Source organism: Hypanus sabinus, chromosome 16 (genome assembly GCF_030144855.1).
Source record: "Hypanus sabinus isolate sHypSab1 chromosome 16, sHypSab1.hap1, whole genome shotgun sequence".
Classification (NCBI taxonomy): Eukaryota; Metazoa; Chordata; class Chondrichthyes; order Myliobatiformes; family Dasyatidae; genus Hypanus; species Hypanus sabinus.
In genome coordinates, this window is record NC_082721.1 from 16,185,592 (window position 1) to 16,203,006 (window position 17,415).

Below are 17,415 nucleotides of genomic sequence, written 5' to 3' on the forward strand. Positions count from 1 at the left end.
ACAGATTCAACTTGCAAGTTGACCTTTAGGGAATCCTACTTTAGGACACCCAAACACAAAGTACACCGCCGACGCTGGGGTCAGAACAGCACGTACAAGCTGGAGGAACTCAGCAGATTGGGCAGCATCCATAGAAACAAGCAGTCAACGTTTCAGGCCGAGACCCTTCGTCCTGACGAAGAGTCTCGGCCCGAAACGTTGACCGCTTGTTTCCGTGGATGCTGCCCAACCTACTGAGTCCCTCCAGCTTCTTGTATGTGTTCCTAGGGCACCCAAGTCTCTTGAACCTCTGATTTCTGAATTCTCTCCCCATTTAGAAAATATACTACATCTTTATTCCTTCTACTGAAGCGCGTGACCATACACTTCCAAACGTTGTATTGTATTCCCTTGGCCTGTTCAAGTCCTTTTATAGATTCCCTTCTTCCTCAACACTACCTGGCCCTCCACCTATCTCTGTATCATCCACAAAATAGGGCACAAAGCAATCAATTCTGTCATCCAGATGGTTAACATGGAGTATGACGTGAGAAGTATACTCACTGGAACTCACTAGAATTTAGAAGATTGAGGGGGGATCTTATTGAAATGTATAAAATTCTAAAGGGATTGGACAGGCTAGATGCAGGAAGTTTGTTTCCAATGTTGGGGAAGTCCAGAACGAGGGGTCACAGTTTAAGGATAAAGGGGAAGCCTTTTAGGACCGAGATGAGGAGAAACTTCTTCACACAGAGAGTGGTGAATCTGTGGAATTCTCTGCCACAGGAAACAGTTGAGGCTGGTTCATTGGCTATATTTAAGAGGAAGTTAGATATGGCCCTTGTGGCTAAAGGGATCAGGGGGTATGGAGAGAAAGCAGGTACAGGGTTCTGAGTTGGATGATCAGCCATGATCATACTGAATGGCGGTGCAGGCTCGAAGGGCCAAATGGCCTACTCCTGCGCCTATTTTCTATGTTTCTATGTTTCTAAGTAGCAGAACCAGTGTCAAAATTACTGGCATCAAAGCACACTCAGTGGCCACGTTGCTAGGTATCTCCTGTGCCTAATAAAGTGGTCACTGAGTGTAAGTTCAAGGTCTTCTGCTGCTGTAGCCCATCACCTCAAGGTTCAATGTGTTGTGGATTGAGTGATGCTGTTCTGTACACCACTATTGTAACGTGTGGTTATTTGAGTTACTGTTGCTTTTCTGTTAGCCGGAACTAGTCTGACCTCTTTCATTAATAAGGTGTTTTTATCCAGTGAACTGCTGCTTACTGGTTGCTTTATTATTTTTCACACCATTCTCTGTAAACTGTTGTGCATGAAAATCCCAGGAGATCAGTAGTTTCTGAAATAGTCAAACCGCACCATGTAGCACCAACGGTAATTCCACAGTCAGTCACATTGATCGCATTTCCTCAATATTCTGATGTTTGGTCTGAAAAAAACAACTGAACCTCTTGACCATGTCTGCATGATTTTATGCATTGAGTTGCTGCCACGTGTTTGACTGATTAGGTATTAGCATTAGCGAGCAGGTGGACAGGGACACCTCATAAACTGGCTGCTGAGCGTATTTCTGCAGGGCTGTGTGCAGAGCACCTGAAAAGCAATGTTTTGTGTTCTTTCACACAGGCGCACTGATAGCTTAATCAAGAAGAATATCACTCATCTTTTCATGGGCAAGACCTGTTAATTCAACCACAAGTATATTTCCTGTTAAATTCTTTTTGTTACCATAGCACTGAAAGCATGAGCTATTTGTCATGAGTTTTGGTTAAACTGTTCACACACAATTGTTTTCTTCCCATTACTGACCTCCTCCGACCTCCCAGTACAGATCCCTGCATCTCGCTGTACCTCACTTTTTGGCTTTTTCCTCCAAGTGTATCACAAGCAATTTCAATGAATTGAGTGTATTCTGTGTGTTTTTTTTTAAAATTTGGTCTCATCTTAAGGAGCCACATGAAAGAAGTCAGCCGGCTGGTGTTGGGTGGGACTACAATCAGAGGTCATAGGTTAAGGCGAAAAGATGAAGTGTTTAAGGGAAACATGAGGGGAAACTTCTTCACTCAGAGGGTCGGAGAGTGTGGAACGAGCAGCCAGCATGAGAGGTGCATGCAAGCTCAATCTCACCATTTAAGTGAAGTTTGGGTAGGTACATGGATGTGGGTATAGGGGTATGGAGGGCAATGGCCCCAGTGCAGGTCAACGGGAGTAGGCAGTCTAAAAGGTTTCAGCAAGGACACGATGGGCTGAAGGGCCTGCTTCTATGCTGTTGTTTCTATGACTCCACATCATTCAAGTTTCTACTGCAAATACGACAAAGCCTCTTGAGCTATAAATACACACCTAGTTAAATGCAAGCTTCAAATGGAACATCTGATTACTTCAAAAATTTGGCTTCCATTCTGAAATTTGTTATTCAGGACAACTAAGACATTTATATAAAATGAAATACACCAATGCTAAAAAAAAGCTCCACCCCACCCTGTTTTCACTATTTTCCCATCCAAAAAGTTGATAATGTTTACTTGATCTCTGCTGGCTCCTTCAGCGCATTACCCAAGTGTTCTTTGAGGTCTGTATCTAGCTGTTGCTTTGTAAACTCCGCCCCCTAAACTGACCCCTCGCCTTGCATTTAGCCACAGTGACTCGAATCTGTACACTTTCTGCACTGAGGTAGTGTGGTTGGGTCATTTCCTGAGCTGAGCTCTTTCGACTGTTAGTTGTAGCAAGTGGTGTCAACTACCTAAGTGAAAGCACAGTTCTGAGTGTTGATTAATATTTAAAAGCTGCAATTGTTTTCAGAGCAAATTTAAAACCTCTCCTCCTCATTCTTGAGCTGGCAACTGTAAAACTGAACGCTAAACTATCTGTAAATGCTGATTTGGGGCCGATAATCTTAACCAAGTCATTTTTTCAGCTGGGTCCCTAAGGTGCTGTAAGGAATGCTCGTTGACAGCTTTTCATTTGTTAATGTGGGATTACGAACCAGTTTGATGCAAGGCCAATAATGACGACAAACGCATTTCTGCAGTGTATTTTATGGTTGAGTTCCTTACACTGATCTATAGTATTTTCAGGTCTATGATCATTGATTTTTCAGTAACTTTGAGTTCTTTAACTGATTTTTTTTTGTTTTGGGAAGGTGGTTAATGTTAGACATTCTTATAACCATGCTAACGTGGTGGTTAGAGTATGGCCATTCCACTGCAAGTTCAGGGTTCAATTCCCACCTCTCTTTGTAAGGATATTGTATGTTCCCCCGGTGTCCACATGGGTTTCTCTGGATGCTTGGATTTCCTTGCGTATTCCAAAGATATAGGGTTAGTGAGTTGTGGGCACGCTATATTGGTGCCAGAAGCATGTCCTCACTTGTGGGGGTACAATTCTAATTGATTTGATTTAGAACCATAAGAATAGGTGCAGAATTCGCTCATTGGGTCTGCTGTGTCATTTCATCATGGCTGATCCATTTTTCCTCTCAGGCCCAGTCTCCTGCCTTCTCCCTGTATCCCTTCATACCCTGACTAATCAAGTATCTCGCATTCTCTGCCATAATATGCCCAATGGCTTGACCGCCACAGCTGCCTTTGGCAACAAATTCCTTAGATTCACTACTCTCTGGCTAAAGCAATTCCTCCTCGTCTCCGTTCTGAAATGACATCCCCCGATTCTGAGGCTGTGTCTTCTGGTCTTGGATTCCTCCACCAAAGGAATCATCCTTTCCGCATCCACTCTATCGAGGCCTTTCAACATTCAATGAGATCACCCCTCATTCTTCTGAAATCCAGTGAGTAGAGGCCAAGGCCCAGAAGCTCTCATTTGATGCTAATGAGGCATATCACTGATGTGACAAATAATGCTAATCTTTAATTTTTATCTGTGCTATGTATTTTGTAACTTAATATCAATAATGTAACGTTGAGTGTTTTGTTTTTCAACCCAGGCAGTTCCAGGGTCATTCTGATGGAGTGAGCTGCACAGATATTTCTAATGATGGGACCAAACTATGGACAGGAGCTCTGGACAACACAGTCAGGTGCTGGGACCTGAGGGAGGGTCGTCAGATGCATCAGCATGACTTTGCATCACAGGTATGTTGCTGTTAGAAAATATGACAGTGCTATTCTCCTTCCCCAACTCCATCCTTAACTTTGCCATCTTCTTCAGTTGGACATAATTTCCTGTCTTGCAAAAACTAAGACTCTTTCAGGACCTCCTGGTGGCCAAACATTTAATTCTAAATCCCATTCCCGTTCCGACACCTATGGTCTACTCTCCTTCCCAGTCAGATTCCTTCTTCTCCAGCCCTTGACCTTTCCCACCTACCTGACTTCACCTATCACTTCCAGCTCGCCTCTTCACCTCTTTCCCCTCCCCCCCACCTTTTTATTCTGGCATCTTCCCCCTTCCTCCTCAGTCCTGAAAAAGAGTCTTTGCCTGAAACGTAGATTATCTCAAGTCAAGTCAAGTCACTCTTTATTGTCATTTCGACCATAACTGCTGGTACAGTACACAGTAAAAACAAGACAATGTTTTTCAGGACCATGGTGCTACATGAAACAGTACAAAAACTACACTGAACTACATAAAAATAACACAAAAGAACGACACTAGACTACAGACCTACCCAGGACTGCATAAACTGTACAGACAGTGCAGGCATTACAATAAATAATGAACAAGACAATAGGCACAGTAGATGGCAGTAAGTTGGCGTCAGTCCAGACTCTGGGTATTGAGGAGTCTGATGGCTTGTGGGAAGAAACTGTTACATAGTCTGGTTGTGAGAGCCTGAATGCTTCGGAGCCTTTTCCCAGACGGCAGGAGGGAGAAGAGTTTGTATGAGGGGTGCATGGGGTCCTTCATAATGCTGTTAGCTTTGTGGATGCAGCGTGTGGTGTAAATGTCTGTAATGATGGGAAGAGAGACCCCAATGATCTTCTTCTACCTCACTATCCACTGCAGGGCCTTGCGATCCAAGATGGTGCAGTTTCCAAACCAGGCAGTGATGCAGCTGCCCAGGATGCTCTCAATACAACCTCTGTAGAATGTGATGAGGATGAAAATCTATTCATTTCCATAGATGCTGTCTGACCTGCTGAGTTCCTCCAGCATTTTGTGTGTATTACCTCTTTCAGTTCTGTTCTTGGTCAGGTTACATGAAGGTGAAGATGGTGGTGTGTATATGGAATGAACTGCCAGAGGAAGTGTTTGTGGCAAGTGCAGCCGTGTCTTTTAAGAAGAGTCAGATTGGAACGTGGTTATATCTAAGTAATCTTATAGAGTTTTTTAAGGAGATTACCCAGAAAGTTGGTAAAGGAAAGGCCTTTAACAGAGTCCTGCATGGGAGCTTGGTGAAGAAGTTTCAGACATTTGGCATTGAGGATGAGGTAGTAAAATTGGATTTAGTATTGCTTTGTGGGGGAAGCCAGACAGTGGTAATAGATGGTTGCCTTTTTGATGGGAGGCCTATGGCTGGTGGTGTGCCACTGGGTCTGAGTAGCTTATCTACCATGTGGATGACTCTACGGAGGGGTAGTGTTTGGAGGGATATGGGTCAACTGCTAGAGATGAATACGAGGTGGTCAGCACAGAGTGGTTGGGCCAAAGGGCCTGTAACCATATTGTATTGTTCTATAACTCTGTGCAGAATAAAGAATTTACCCCCTTGAACAAATTTTTAAAATCTGTTGATAGTAAATCGATATTGTTGTCCTTGTTGGCTTGCTAGACTACCTCAGAATCAACTATGGATTTGCAGTTTTGTATAAAACAGACAAGAGATCATTTGCAAGCCAGATGGTTTTTGTGACAGTCCAGCAGTTACGATTTGTTTTCACGTTAATTTAACTACTTGAATTTAAATCTTCCAGCTGTTATGGTGGGATTTAAACTTCAGATCGGGCCTCTGTATATTATAGTCCAGTAACTCTGGCACTGCTCCCCACACAATCTCATTCAGTTAGATCGTAGCTAGCAAGTCGCCCCATACCCCTTCATTCCACGAAAATCAAAAATCTGTCAATTGCACCTAAAATGAACAATTTGCCCAGGATTGATTGTCATTCTTGTGAAGGTTGTGTATCTGATGCTACTGCAAGTAACTTTATCATTGCACCTATGCATACACGTACTTGCATCTATGGCACTAAACATGACTGACATTTGCAACAGGAGGTCCACATTTATACTTCCTCGTGTTCAAAGACGTTCTTCCTTAAGCCACTCCTCATTGTTCTGATTCTAATGTTCTAATTCAGAAAATTTTCTCATTTTCAGAACTAATTTCCTGGCATCTCAGTGGGCAGAAGTAGTTTCCTTCTGTCCGTCTATCACTTCCCACAAGCCTCCATGATATTGACCTCTGACCTTCCAGGTTCAGTGAATGCAACCCTAGTTTAGCAATGGTACCTAATAGAGCCTTGGAATCAAGGTATTATCTCTAGCAATGCTGCTCAGCATTCACTCCAAGGTCAAACACATCCTTCTTAACTATCCACCACAAACGGGACTTCCCAGTGGCCAAACATTTTAATTCCTATTCCAAGGTGTCGATCCATGGCCTCTTTTTGTGCCAATATGAGGCCATCTTTGGCAGAGGAGAAACAGCTTTTAATCCGTTTCTGTACCTTCCAATCTGATAACGTGAGTGTCAATTTCTCCTTCCGGGGAACAAACTCCCCCCTCCCCCTCCCTCTGTTTTCCACTCTGACCTTTCATTTTTTCTCACCTGCCTATTACTTTCCCTTGGGTTGCCTCCTCCTTCCTTTTTTCCTGTTGTCCATCCTCCTCTCCTTTGAGATCCTATCTTCTCCAGCCCTTGACCTTTCCCACCCTTCTGGCTTCACCTAACACCTGCTAGTTAGCCTCTTTCCTCTCCCCTCACCTTTTTATTCAGGCATCTTCCCTTTTCCTTCCAAGTCCTGATGAAGGGTCCTGGCCTGCAATGTTGACTGTTTTACCCTTTTCCATAGATGCTACCTGACCTGCTAAGTTCCTTCAGGTTTGGTTTGGATTTCCAGCATCTACAGATTTTCTCATGTTTGTGACTTCCTAACACGTAGTGAACAGAACCAGTCAAGATATCCCAGGCAGGGTCTAATCAGTAGCTTCTGGCATAATAGTCTTAGTCATGTATCACAGTACCAGACCCTTCAGCCCATTATGTCTATGATGCCTATTATGTTCCTATTTGTACAATAGCCATTTTCCAACATTTGGTCCTCAACCAACTGTAGTTACTATCCCTTGGCGGTTCAAGTGCTCATGCAGATGCTGAAATATTGAGAGTATCTGCCTCTACCACAATTCTTAGACATGATGTTTCAGATTTCAGCTATGCTCTTCCGTAGACCCCTTCTAAACCTCATACTTCTCACCTTAAATCTACAATCTCTGCTCTTAGACCCCTGCCCCACTGGGAAAAACCCATCCTTTATATTCCAGTCTTTTAAATGGAAAGTCTAGTGGTCCATTAGCTTTTTAGAATATTTTCTGAATCTTTATGTGACATACACAGACTCTAAATTCCTGTTGTTTCCCTACTGCTTGCTTTGTTATTATTTACACTTGCTTTAAAAGTGATTCTCTCATCTGTTGAGACCCAGATGGTGTTAGTTTGCCCATTTCCTTCACCCATTAATGGCTCTGCCGTTGAATATTTAATCCATGCAAAGCAGATGTATTATTTTTTACTCTGTAATTAATGCTGTGTTTAAAGTGCTTCATTTCAACTAATTCATGCTTTGGGGATAAATTGGCATTGGAACAAAAGACTCTCGCTCATTGTCAGCAAGGCCAAGGAGCTGCTTGTTGACTTCAAGAGGGAAAAACCAGAGGACCACGAACCAGATCTTATTGGGGGATAAGAGGAGCAGAGGGTCAGCAAATTTAAATTCTTCAGTGTCTTAATTTCAGAGGACCTATCCTGGGCCCTTTATGTAGGTACAATTACGAAGTAAATGAGGCAGTGCCTCTAATTTTTCAAGAGTTTGCAAGGATTCTGCATGATTTCAATAACTTTGACAAGTTTTACTTCTATAGGTGTGTGGTGGCGGGTATATTGACTGGCTGCATCACAGCTCTTGTATGGAAAAGCCTACAAAAAGTAGTGGATACGGGTAAAGCCCACTCACCATTGAGCACATTGTCACAGGAAAGTACCATCCATTATCAGGGACCCCCACAGCTCAGGTCATGCTCTCTTCTCCCTGCTGCCATCAGGAAGAAGGGATAGGAGCCTCAAGACTAACACCACCAGATTCAGGAACAGTAATTACCTCTCAACCATCAGTCTCTTGAACCAGAGGGGATAACTTTACTCACTATCCCTTGCTCCATCACTGAAGTGTTCCTGTAACCTATGAACTCACTAGAAGGACTCTTCATCTCATGTCTTCAATACTGATTGCTTATTTATTTATATTTTTTTCCTCTTTCTTTTCATATCTACATTTTTTTTGCACATTGTTAGCTGTCCGTCCTGGTAGATGTGGTCTTTCATTGATTCTATTGTGTTTCTTGTATGTAATGTTATTGCCCACAAGAAAGTGAAGCTTAGGGTCATATATGGTGACATATGTGTACTTTGATAATAAATTAACTTGGAACTTCAGATGTAAGTAATAGTTGAAAATATATAATTTGCAGCAAATCTTTTATTGCAACTTCATTTACTTTGAAGCAGGAAACTCTTTTTTGCTAAGGTTGTAATCAAGAATTGTAGCGGTGTGCTACACGCAGCGCTGCAATAACGGCATGGAGTCGGTGAGCTGCAGTTACAAAAGAGGTTTATTCAAACTTCGCGGCCTCGCTTTAAAGCCTTCCTGATCCCGCCCTCCCCTGGGCGGGAATGCTGTAGACGGCGAGTATTCACAGTCCCGTCCCACGTGTGGGCTTTTCCCCTTGCTGGTGAAGCAGGCTTGGCGCCCTCTTTGGGACTGGCCTCAATGCCGGCAAATGCCGCTTTGTGAGCAGGTTCGAGTGCGCTGGGAAGTGGGTCGCCACGGAATCATGATACCCTGGTTCATCTTTGGATGTAATAACATGTCGGGAAGTTAAAATTTTGTGAAGTTAAACTAGGGCAGGACATGCACAATAAATGAGTGGGCCCCAGGGAATGTTGGGAAACAAAGACTTTTTTTGAAATTGGTGAAGAAGGCATATGGCAGGCTTGTCTTCATTGGACAGGGTGCTTAGTACAAAAGAGTTGACATGTTATAGCTGTGTTGGACATTGGTGAGACAGCATCTGGAATATTGTGTGCATTTCTGGTCACTAATACAATAAGCAGGATGAGATAAAGCTGGAGAGAGTGCAGATTATGACTGCTCAAGTTATGAGGAGAGAATGGTCAGGCTGGGACGCTTTCCCCTGGAGTGAGGGTGTCTGAAGGATGACCTTAATGCAAGTTTCTAAAATCGTAGGGGACATAGACAAGGTAGGTGATTACTGTCTTTTACTCAGGCTATTGGACTCCAAAACTAAAGGTTATGGGTATAAGTCAAGAAGAAAAAGACCTAAAGGGGACCCAGAGATGGAGAGTGGTGGAGATATGGAGTGAGCTGCCAGTGAAAGTGGTAGAGGTAGATACAATTACAACCTTAAAAAGACATCAAGATAAATACATATGGATAGTAAAGGTTTAGAGAGGAACGTGCTGAATGAGACTATCTCCGGAAGGCACCTTGTTTCTCATGGGAGTGTTGTGCTAAATGGCCTGCTTCCAGAGATTCAAAGAGCATTTATTATCAAAGTGTGTATGCAGTATAGAACCCTGATTTTCGTCTTCCCACACACAGCCACAAAATAAAGAAACCATGGAACCCGTTCAAAGAAATGGCTAAAAACACAGAATATAAAACATCAAAACCACAAAGTCATCGAAACAGTCCAGGAATATTCAGTTCAGTTCAATCTAGCTGTGTGCCGTTCGTTGACTGCAGGCCACAGAGCCATTCTGCTCCGATTAAAATCACACAAAATAGCAACAAAAACGGAGCAACCAGAAACTCACATAACATGAACTACACAAGTAAACCTTGCCCATTACCAAAGGCTCCAACACCATCCTCCTGCAGCAATGAGTGAGAGAGAAGCCAATCAAGTGTAGGCACCTTCCTCTGGCAGTAACGAGCTATGAGTCCATATTCTGGATGATGTATTAAAATGTAAACTTGAAGGTACCGCTGCTCTAAGATAGTTGCCAAGTTATTTTGTCAATGCTGAGATCAGATAATGGCCTCCGGTATCCTTTTGACTCAATGTGGTTACACCTCAGACTTAACAATACAAGTTCATTGTCATTCAACCATACACTTAACATAGCTAAATGAAACATTGTTCCTCTGGGGAAAAGTTGCTAAATGTAGTGCGTATAGTCACACACAGCACATACAGTTACAAAATAATAATAATAATAATAGTAGTAGTAAAAATTTATATAAACAAAATTATTTGCCATTATTAAAAAAATAAAAGAGGATCTTGATAAATGGATGATGTTACCAATAACATTAATAGGTAGAGTTAATGCCGTAAAAATGAATATATTTCCTACATTGCAATATTTATTTCAAACTTTACCAATACAATTACCTCAGAAGTTTTTTCAAGAACTGAATAAATATGTAAGGAAATTTCTTTGGAAAGGAAAAATGTCAAGAATATCATTGGAAAAATTCACATGTAAATTTGATTTAGGAGGGTTACAACTTCCAAATTTTAAGAATTATTATAAAGCAAATCAACTTAGGTTTATTGTGTCTTTTTTTGATGAAGAAAAGCCAGCATGGATTAGAATAGAATTAGATAAGATAGGAGAAAATATACTAGAAGATTTTATATATAAATCGGAATCCAAATGGATACGGGGAAAAAAAGAATCTCCTATATTAAGACATTTGATTGATTTATGGAATAAGGTAAATATGGACGATGAGATAAAGAAATCTTTATTAGCAAAAAGAACTTTAATTCAAAATAGGCTTATTCCTTTTACAATGGATAATAGCCTTTTACATAATTGGTTCCAAAAGGGGATTAAATATATAGGTGATTGTTTTGAAGGAGGTATATTGCTGTCGTTTGATCAATTAAAAAATAAATATAAAATATCAAATAACACTCTTTTCTGTTATTTTCAATTAAAAGCCTATTTATGAGAAAAGTTGGGACAAACAATGTTGATGCCAAAACCTAGTGAAATAGAAATATTAATCCAGAAAGGAAAAATTAAAAAATTTACATCTTGTATGTATAATTTGATTCAAAAGCAGACAATTAAATAAGGAATTCATAAATCAAGACAAAAATGGGAATCTGATTTGAATGTTAAAATTGATGGAAAAAACTGGTCAAGATTATGTTCTGATAGCATGAGAAATACAATAAATGTTTGACTTAGATTAATACAATATAATTTTTTACATCAATTATATATAACACCACAGAAAATAAATAGATTAAATTCAAATATGTCTGACAAATGTTTTCGATGTAATCAAGAAACTGGTACTTTTTTACATTCTACTTGGTCTTGTTTTAAAATTCAGCCATTTTGGATAAACTTAAGACTTTTATTGGAACAAATTATTGGAGTACCACTTCCACATAGTCCATTATTATTTTTATTAGGAGATATTGAAGGGACAATAACAAAACTTAAATTGAATAGGTATCAGAAAAAATTTATAAAAATTGCATTGGCAGTAGCCAAAGTTATCGCAGTTACTTGGAAATCTGATCTATATTTAACTATGGATCGTTGGAATAATGAAATACATAGTTGTATTCCACTTGAAAAAATTACGTATAATCTAAGAAATGAATATGATATATTTTTGAAAATTTGGTTCCCATACTTATAAAAAATAGGATTAAATACATAGGTCCTTTGAAGATAAAATTATAGTAATTGGGGAAAGTAAAAATAAATATCAAAATTATTTTGAACTCCATGGAGCATGTGGGGATCCTCTGATATCCAGGCAATCCTTCTCTTCTTTCCTTTTTTTTTCTTTCTTTAGATAAGCGTTATGAGGGGAAGGGTTAAGGGGAGGGGGGAGGGTCAATATTATTTTTCTTACTATTTTATTACCACATTTATTCTTTGTAATTTCTAAAATTTAATAAATAAATAATACAAAAAAAAACAAAATAATAACAACACAAGTCGCGGAGTGGCATAGCCTGAAGATTGACAGGTTGATATAAAGTGTGAGGTACATGTTTATGAAAGACAGTATTATGTTACAGGTACTGTTATAATAAAACAATTGTATAAATATGTGAAACAGCAGCAATAAAAGATGCAAAGTGACCAGTGCACGATGAGAGAGAATTGGGGCAGGGCATTCAGACAGGGTGCATTCAGACCTGTGTGCTGGGTGGCAGCAGTATGTTAAGATGTCTAACGGGGTGGGGGGGAGAAGCTGTTGTGGAGCCCTAACAGTTCTGCTTCTTATGTTGTGGTACCTTCTGACAGCAAGAGGTCAAAGTTCATCTGGATTCAACTACTACCATTCCATGAAATAGCATTGTATCTATGGTGGACTGCATTAAGTGCAATGCTTTTGTACTCTCTTCCTGTCCCACGCACAAGCTGGTGAATTATATGAGGTACTGCACGTAGAATTTACCTTTTAATACTTGATTTTCGTTTTTCCCACAGATCTTTGCACTAGGATGCTGCCCAACAGGAGGGTGGCTTGCCGTCGGCACAGAGAGCAGCAATGTAGAAGTTTTACACATCAACAAACCAGACAAATATCAACTTCACCTTCACGAGAGCTGTGTTCTGTCACTCAAATTTGCTTATTGTGGTAAGAACTGGCTCTATGATTTATTGTCATTCACTGAAGGCAGCTGATGATTCAACTTTCTCAAGCTTGTTCCTGTCATTTAATTAGATTATGACTAAATTACATAAATCCGCCTTATTTCCGTGACCTTTTAAGAACCTTGCCAGACACCATAAACCTATCAAACTCTTTAGGAATTTCAATTCGCCCAACCACAACAGCACCCGGAGGGAAATACTGCCCCTTGTGTGAAGATATGCTTTCTGATGTAACTCCAAATATGTCAGAAAGCACATCTTCACACAAGACTTGGTAATTTACAGGTTTTAATGTTTTCTCTTTACCGTTAAGGGATGTGACCTCAGCTGCTTTCCACCCAATGCCCTTTGCTCCTCCCTGCTAATTAATTTGACCATCTTAACGATTGCAATTCAATTACCCAGTAATCTTCTATCCTTGGGGGATTACAAACCATGTGTTCGCGATCTTTCACCTTTTCTGCCCAGCTGTCAATTTGGTGAATGTTATGTAACTCCTCCAGTGGCCAGGTATCCTGCTGAACCTTGTCTTTAAACTCAGGTGAGGGTCCATGAAACTTGGGTCTCCATCTTCTACTGCTAGTCTTAAGTTTCCTTTCACAAGTAGTTTGAGGACATTGCTCTCAAAACTAGCATTTATTGTCCATCCCCAATTTACTTTGCGAAGCTATGGTAAACTGCCTTCTTGAACTACTTGAAGTTATTCTGGTGAAAATACCCCCACATCTTGGGGGGGGGTGAATTCGGGTTTTAGACCCAGCGACAGAAAAGGAACAGCATGACTGTGTATTTCCAAGTCAGGATAGTGTGTGACTGGGGAGGGTAACATGCCAGTCTTGTGTTTCATCTGTGGCTCTGCTGTTCTTCTGGGTGATAGAGGAATGGATTTGAGAGGTGCTTTAAAGGAAACTTGTTGCTTTGCATTTATTGGATGGTATAGACTAACAGAAGCTTGGTTAAATGCCTGGATTGGAGGGATATGGAGGGCTATTGTGCACGTGTGGCACTTGGTAGAATAATATTTGGCATGGACTAGATGGGCCGAAGGATCTGTTTTTGTGCTGGGGTGTTCTACGACTGTCACGGCCACCATGGTACTTTGGTGCTGGAGGCAGTTAATACTCGGTCTGTTGAGTGGATTGCTTTTACAGGGTGCTTCTTGAATGTTGTCAGAACTGTATTCATCCATGACATGCATATGCTTTGCAGATAATGGAAAGGTTTGGACATTTGCGAGATGGCTCTCTTGCTGTCTGTACTTGGCCTGTCTTGTCACCACACTTCATGTGGATGACTCCATCATATTTCAAGTCAGTAGTCTTTTCAAAGTTTTGATGGTTGGAGTCTTACTGGATATCAAGAGCAGGTGGTCAGATACTCTTTCAAGTTCTAATTGCCATATAATACTTGTGGCATGAATGTTACTTCACACGAAGCATGGATGCTGACTAGGACTGCATTGGGGTTCCTTTTCCATTCTTATCTTTTTCTTGGAGTTGATAACAGGAATTCCTAGAGTCACACCTAATGAATCCTGTCTTGATGAAGCCTCTGTGTCACTGGAAGAAGATGCATTGAATGACCATCATGCAGATGTTAGCAATATTGGATAAGTAAGATTTTGCCACTGATGGATGTTATTACAGGTCTCCCAATTTCATCATGCACCCTGGTGGTGATTAGGAGATCTTTTACAAAGTTGACTGGGTTGAAATTATTTTCAGTTTCTCTGTCATGGCTGGTACCTGCATCAAAGCCAGGAAGTCAATCCAACTTCGATTATTTAAGGAGTTTGTAACGCGGTGTCTTTCTATGAGCAATGTAACCTCAGGAAATTGTTAAGGACAGTTGGTCTGGAGTTACAGAGGTCAGAACAAGGCATGTTCATTCAAGAAGAGAATGTCATTGCAAGATGTAGTTGCTTGCTTTTGTCTATTTTAGAAGTCGCTTTCACTCATTTAAAGTTGTTTGTATTTTGAAAACATTTAGCAATAAACCCTCCTGTAGTTTCCCACTTAATTAGCCAGCGTGCTAAACTAATTAAATGAGTTGAAACAACGTGTTTGAGGCACTAGGTGGCTCATCTTGCAGATTACCGCAGAGTCTGAAAGTATTATTTCAATTTCCCAAAGCCAGTTTCTCCCTGAAAAATTAGTGATTCTTAAGACAGGCAGATCTGCAGTGGTGCTAGGTTTGTGAACCCTGTAGAATTTTCTCCCCTTCTACATTAATATAACCTCTTCATACGCCCTAAAACTAAATAAAGAACACAATAACATTATACTTGTTCAATTTATTTATTGACAAAAATGCTCCAGTATTACATATTTTTGTTGGTAAAGGTATGTGAACCTTTGCTTTCAGTAACTGGTGTGACACCTCCACGCGCATGTACAGCAGTAACTTCAACCAAATGCTTATGGTAGCTGTTGATCAATCCTGCACATTGGATTGGAGGAGTTTTGGGCCATTTATCCTTACAAAACTGCTTCATCTCTGGGATGTTGGTGGGCTACCTTGCATGAGCTGCTTGCTGGAGGTTCTTCCACAACATTTCTATAGGATTAAGGTCGGAACTTTGACTCGCTCATTCCAAAACACATATTTTCTTCTTTTTAAATTACTCTGTTATTGAATTACTTTTGTCTTCCGGATCATCGCCTTATTGCATTATCCAACTTGTATTAAGCTTCAGGTGATGGATTACTACCCTGACATTCTCCTGTAAAATGTCTTGTTACAATTTTGAATTCATTCTTCCATCAATGATTGCAGGTTGTCTGGGCCCTGAGACAGCATAGCCCCCTCAAGTCATGGTGTTCTTTCCACCATTAATCATGGCTGGTTGTAGTTGGGAGCTGAATGTCCAAGGTTACACCTTATATCGGAGGGATGGGAAGGTAGGCAGAGGGGGTGGTATGGCTCTACTGGTAAAGAATGGCATCAGATCAGTAGAAAGATACGACATAGGATCGGAAGAAGTTGAATAGTTGAAGGTTCAGTTAAGAAACTGCAAGGGTAAAAGGACATTGATGGCATTTATATGCAGGCCTCCCAACAGTGGCTGGGAGTTGGACCACAGTTTAGGATAGGAAAGAGAAGAGGCAAGTCAAAAAGGCAATATTACGGTAGTCATGGGAGAATTTAACGTGCAGGTCAATTGGGAAAATCAGGTTGGTAATGGATCTCAAGAGAGTGAGTTTGTTGAATGCCCAAGAGATGGCTTTTTAGAGTAGTTTGTTGTTGATCCTACTAGGGGTTCAGCTATACTGAATTGGGTGTTATGTAATAAACCAGAGGCGATTAGGGAGCTTAAGGTAAAAGAGCCCTTTAGAACCAATGATCACAATATGATTGTGTTCAACTTGAAATCTGAGAAGGAGAAAGTAAAGTCTGATGTAGCAGTAGTTCAGTGGAGTAAGGGAAATTACAGTGGTATAAGAGAGGAGTTGGCCGAAGTAAATTGGAAGGAGCTTCTGGCAGGGGTGTCAGAGAGCAGCAGTGGTGTGCGTTTCTGGGAAAAGTGAAGAAGGTGCAGGACCTGGGTATTCCAAAAACAAAGAAATACTCAAACGGTAAAATAGTACAACCATGGCTCAAAGCTATTGTAAAAGCAAAAGAAAAGGCATACAACAAAGCAAAAGTTAGTGGGAAGATAGAGGATTGGGAAGTTTTTATAAACCTACAGAGAGCAACTAAAAAATATTAGAAGGGTAAAGATGAAATATGAAAGCAAGCTAGCAAATAATGTCAAAGTGGATAGTAAAAGTTCTTTCAAGTATGTTAAAAATAAAAGAGAAATGGGAATGGCTATAGAACCGCTAGAAAATGAGGCAGGAGAAATAATAATGGGGGACGAGGAGATGGCTACTGAACTAAATAAGTACTTGGCATTAGTCTTCACTGTGGAAGACACTAAGCAGTATGCCTGATGTTGTGTGTGAAGGAAGAGAAGTGGGTGCAATTACTGTTACAAGAGAGAAGGTGCTCAAAAAGCTGGAAGACCTAATGGTACATAAGTCACCCAGACCAGAGGAACTGCACCCTAGGGTTCTGAAAGAGGTAGTATTAGTGATTGTGATGGTATTAGAAATGATCTTTCAAAAATCACTGGACTCTGACATGGTGCCAGAAGACTGGAAAATTGCTCCTTAAGAAAGAAGGAAGGCAGCAGAAAGGAAATTATAGACCAGTTAGCCTGACCTCAGTGGTTGGGAAGATGTTAGAGTCAATTGTTAAAGATGAGGTAATGGAGTACTTGGTGACACAGGGCAATATAGTACAAAGTTAGTACAAAGTACAATATAGTACATGGTTTCCTTCAGGGAAAATCCTGCCTGACGATCCTGTTGGAATTTTTTGAGGAGATTACTAGTAGGATAGAAAAAGGGGATGCAGTGGATGTTGTATCTTTGGAGTTTCAGAAGATCTTTGACAAGGTGCCACACATGAGGGTGCTTACCAAGTTAAGAGCCCATGGTATTACAGGAAAATTACTCACATGGTTACGGTATTGTCTGATAGGAGGCAGCTAGTGGGAATAAAAGGATCCTTTTCTGAGTAGCTGCCAGTGACTAGTGGTCAGTG

The 17,415-nt window shown here is 40.7% G+C and overlaps 1 protein-coding gene across 2 annotated transcripts in view; it reads left to right on the top strand.

Annotated features, from left to right (window-relative positions):
- LOC132406029 (transducin-like enhancer protein 1) overlaps positions 1 to 17,415 on the top strand; it is a 196,753-nt gene that overhangs the window by 169,942 nt on the left and 9,396 nt on the right. For both annotated transcript variants that reach the window (XM_059991180.1, XM_059991181.1), the window contains 2 exons: positions 3,934 to 4,081; positions 12,661 to 12,811. In XM_059991180.1, the coding sequence (XP_059847163.1) occupies positions 3,934 to 4,081; positions 12,661 to 12,811 (299 nt within the window). The remainder of the gene's footprint in view (positions 1 to 3,933; positions 4,082 to 12,660; positions 12,812 to 17,415) is intronic.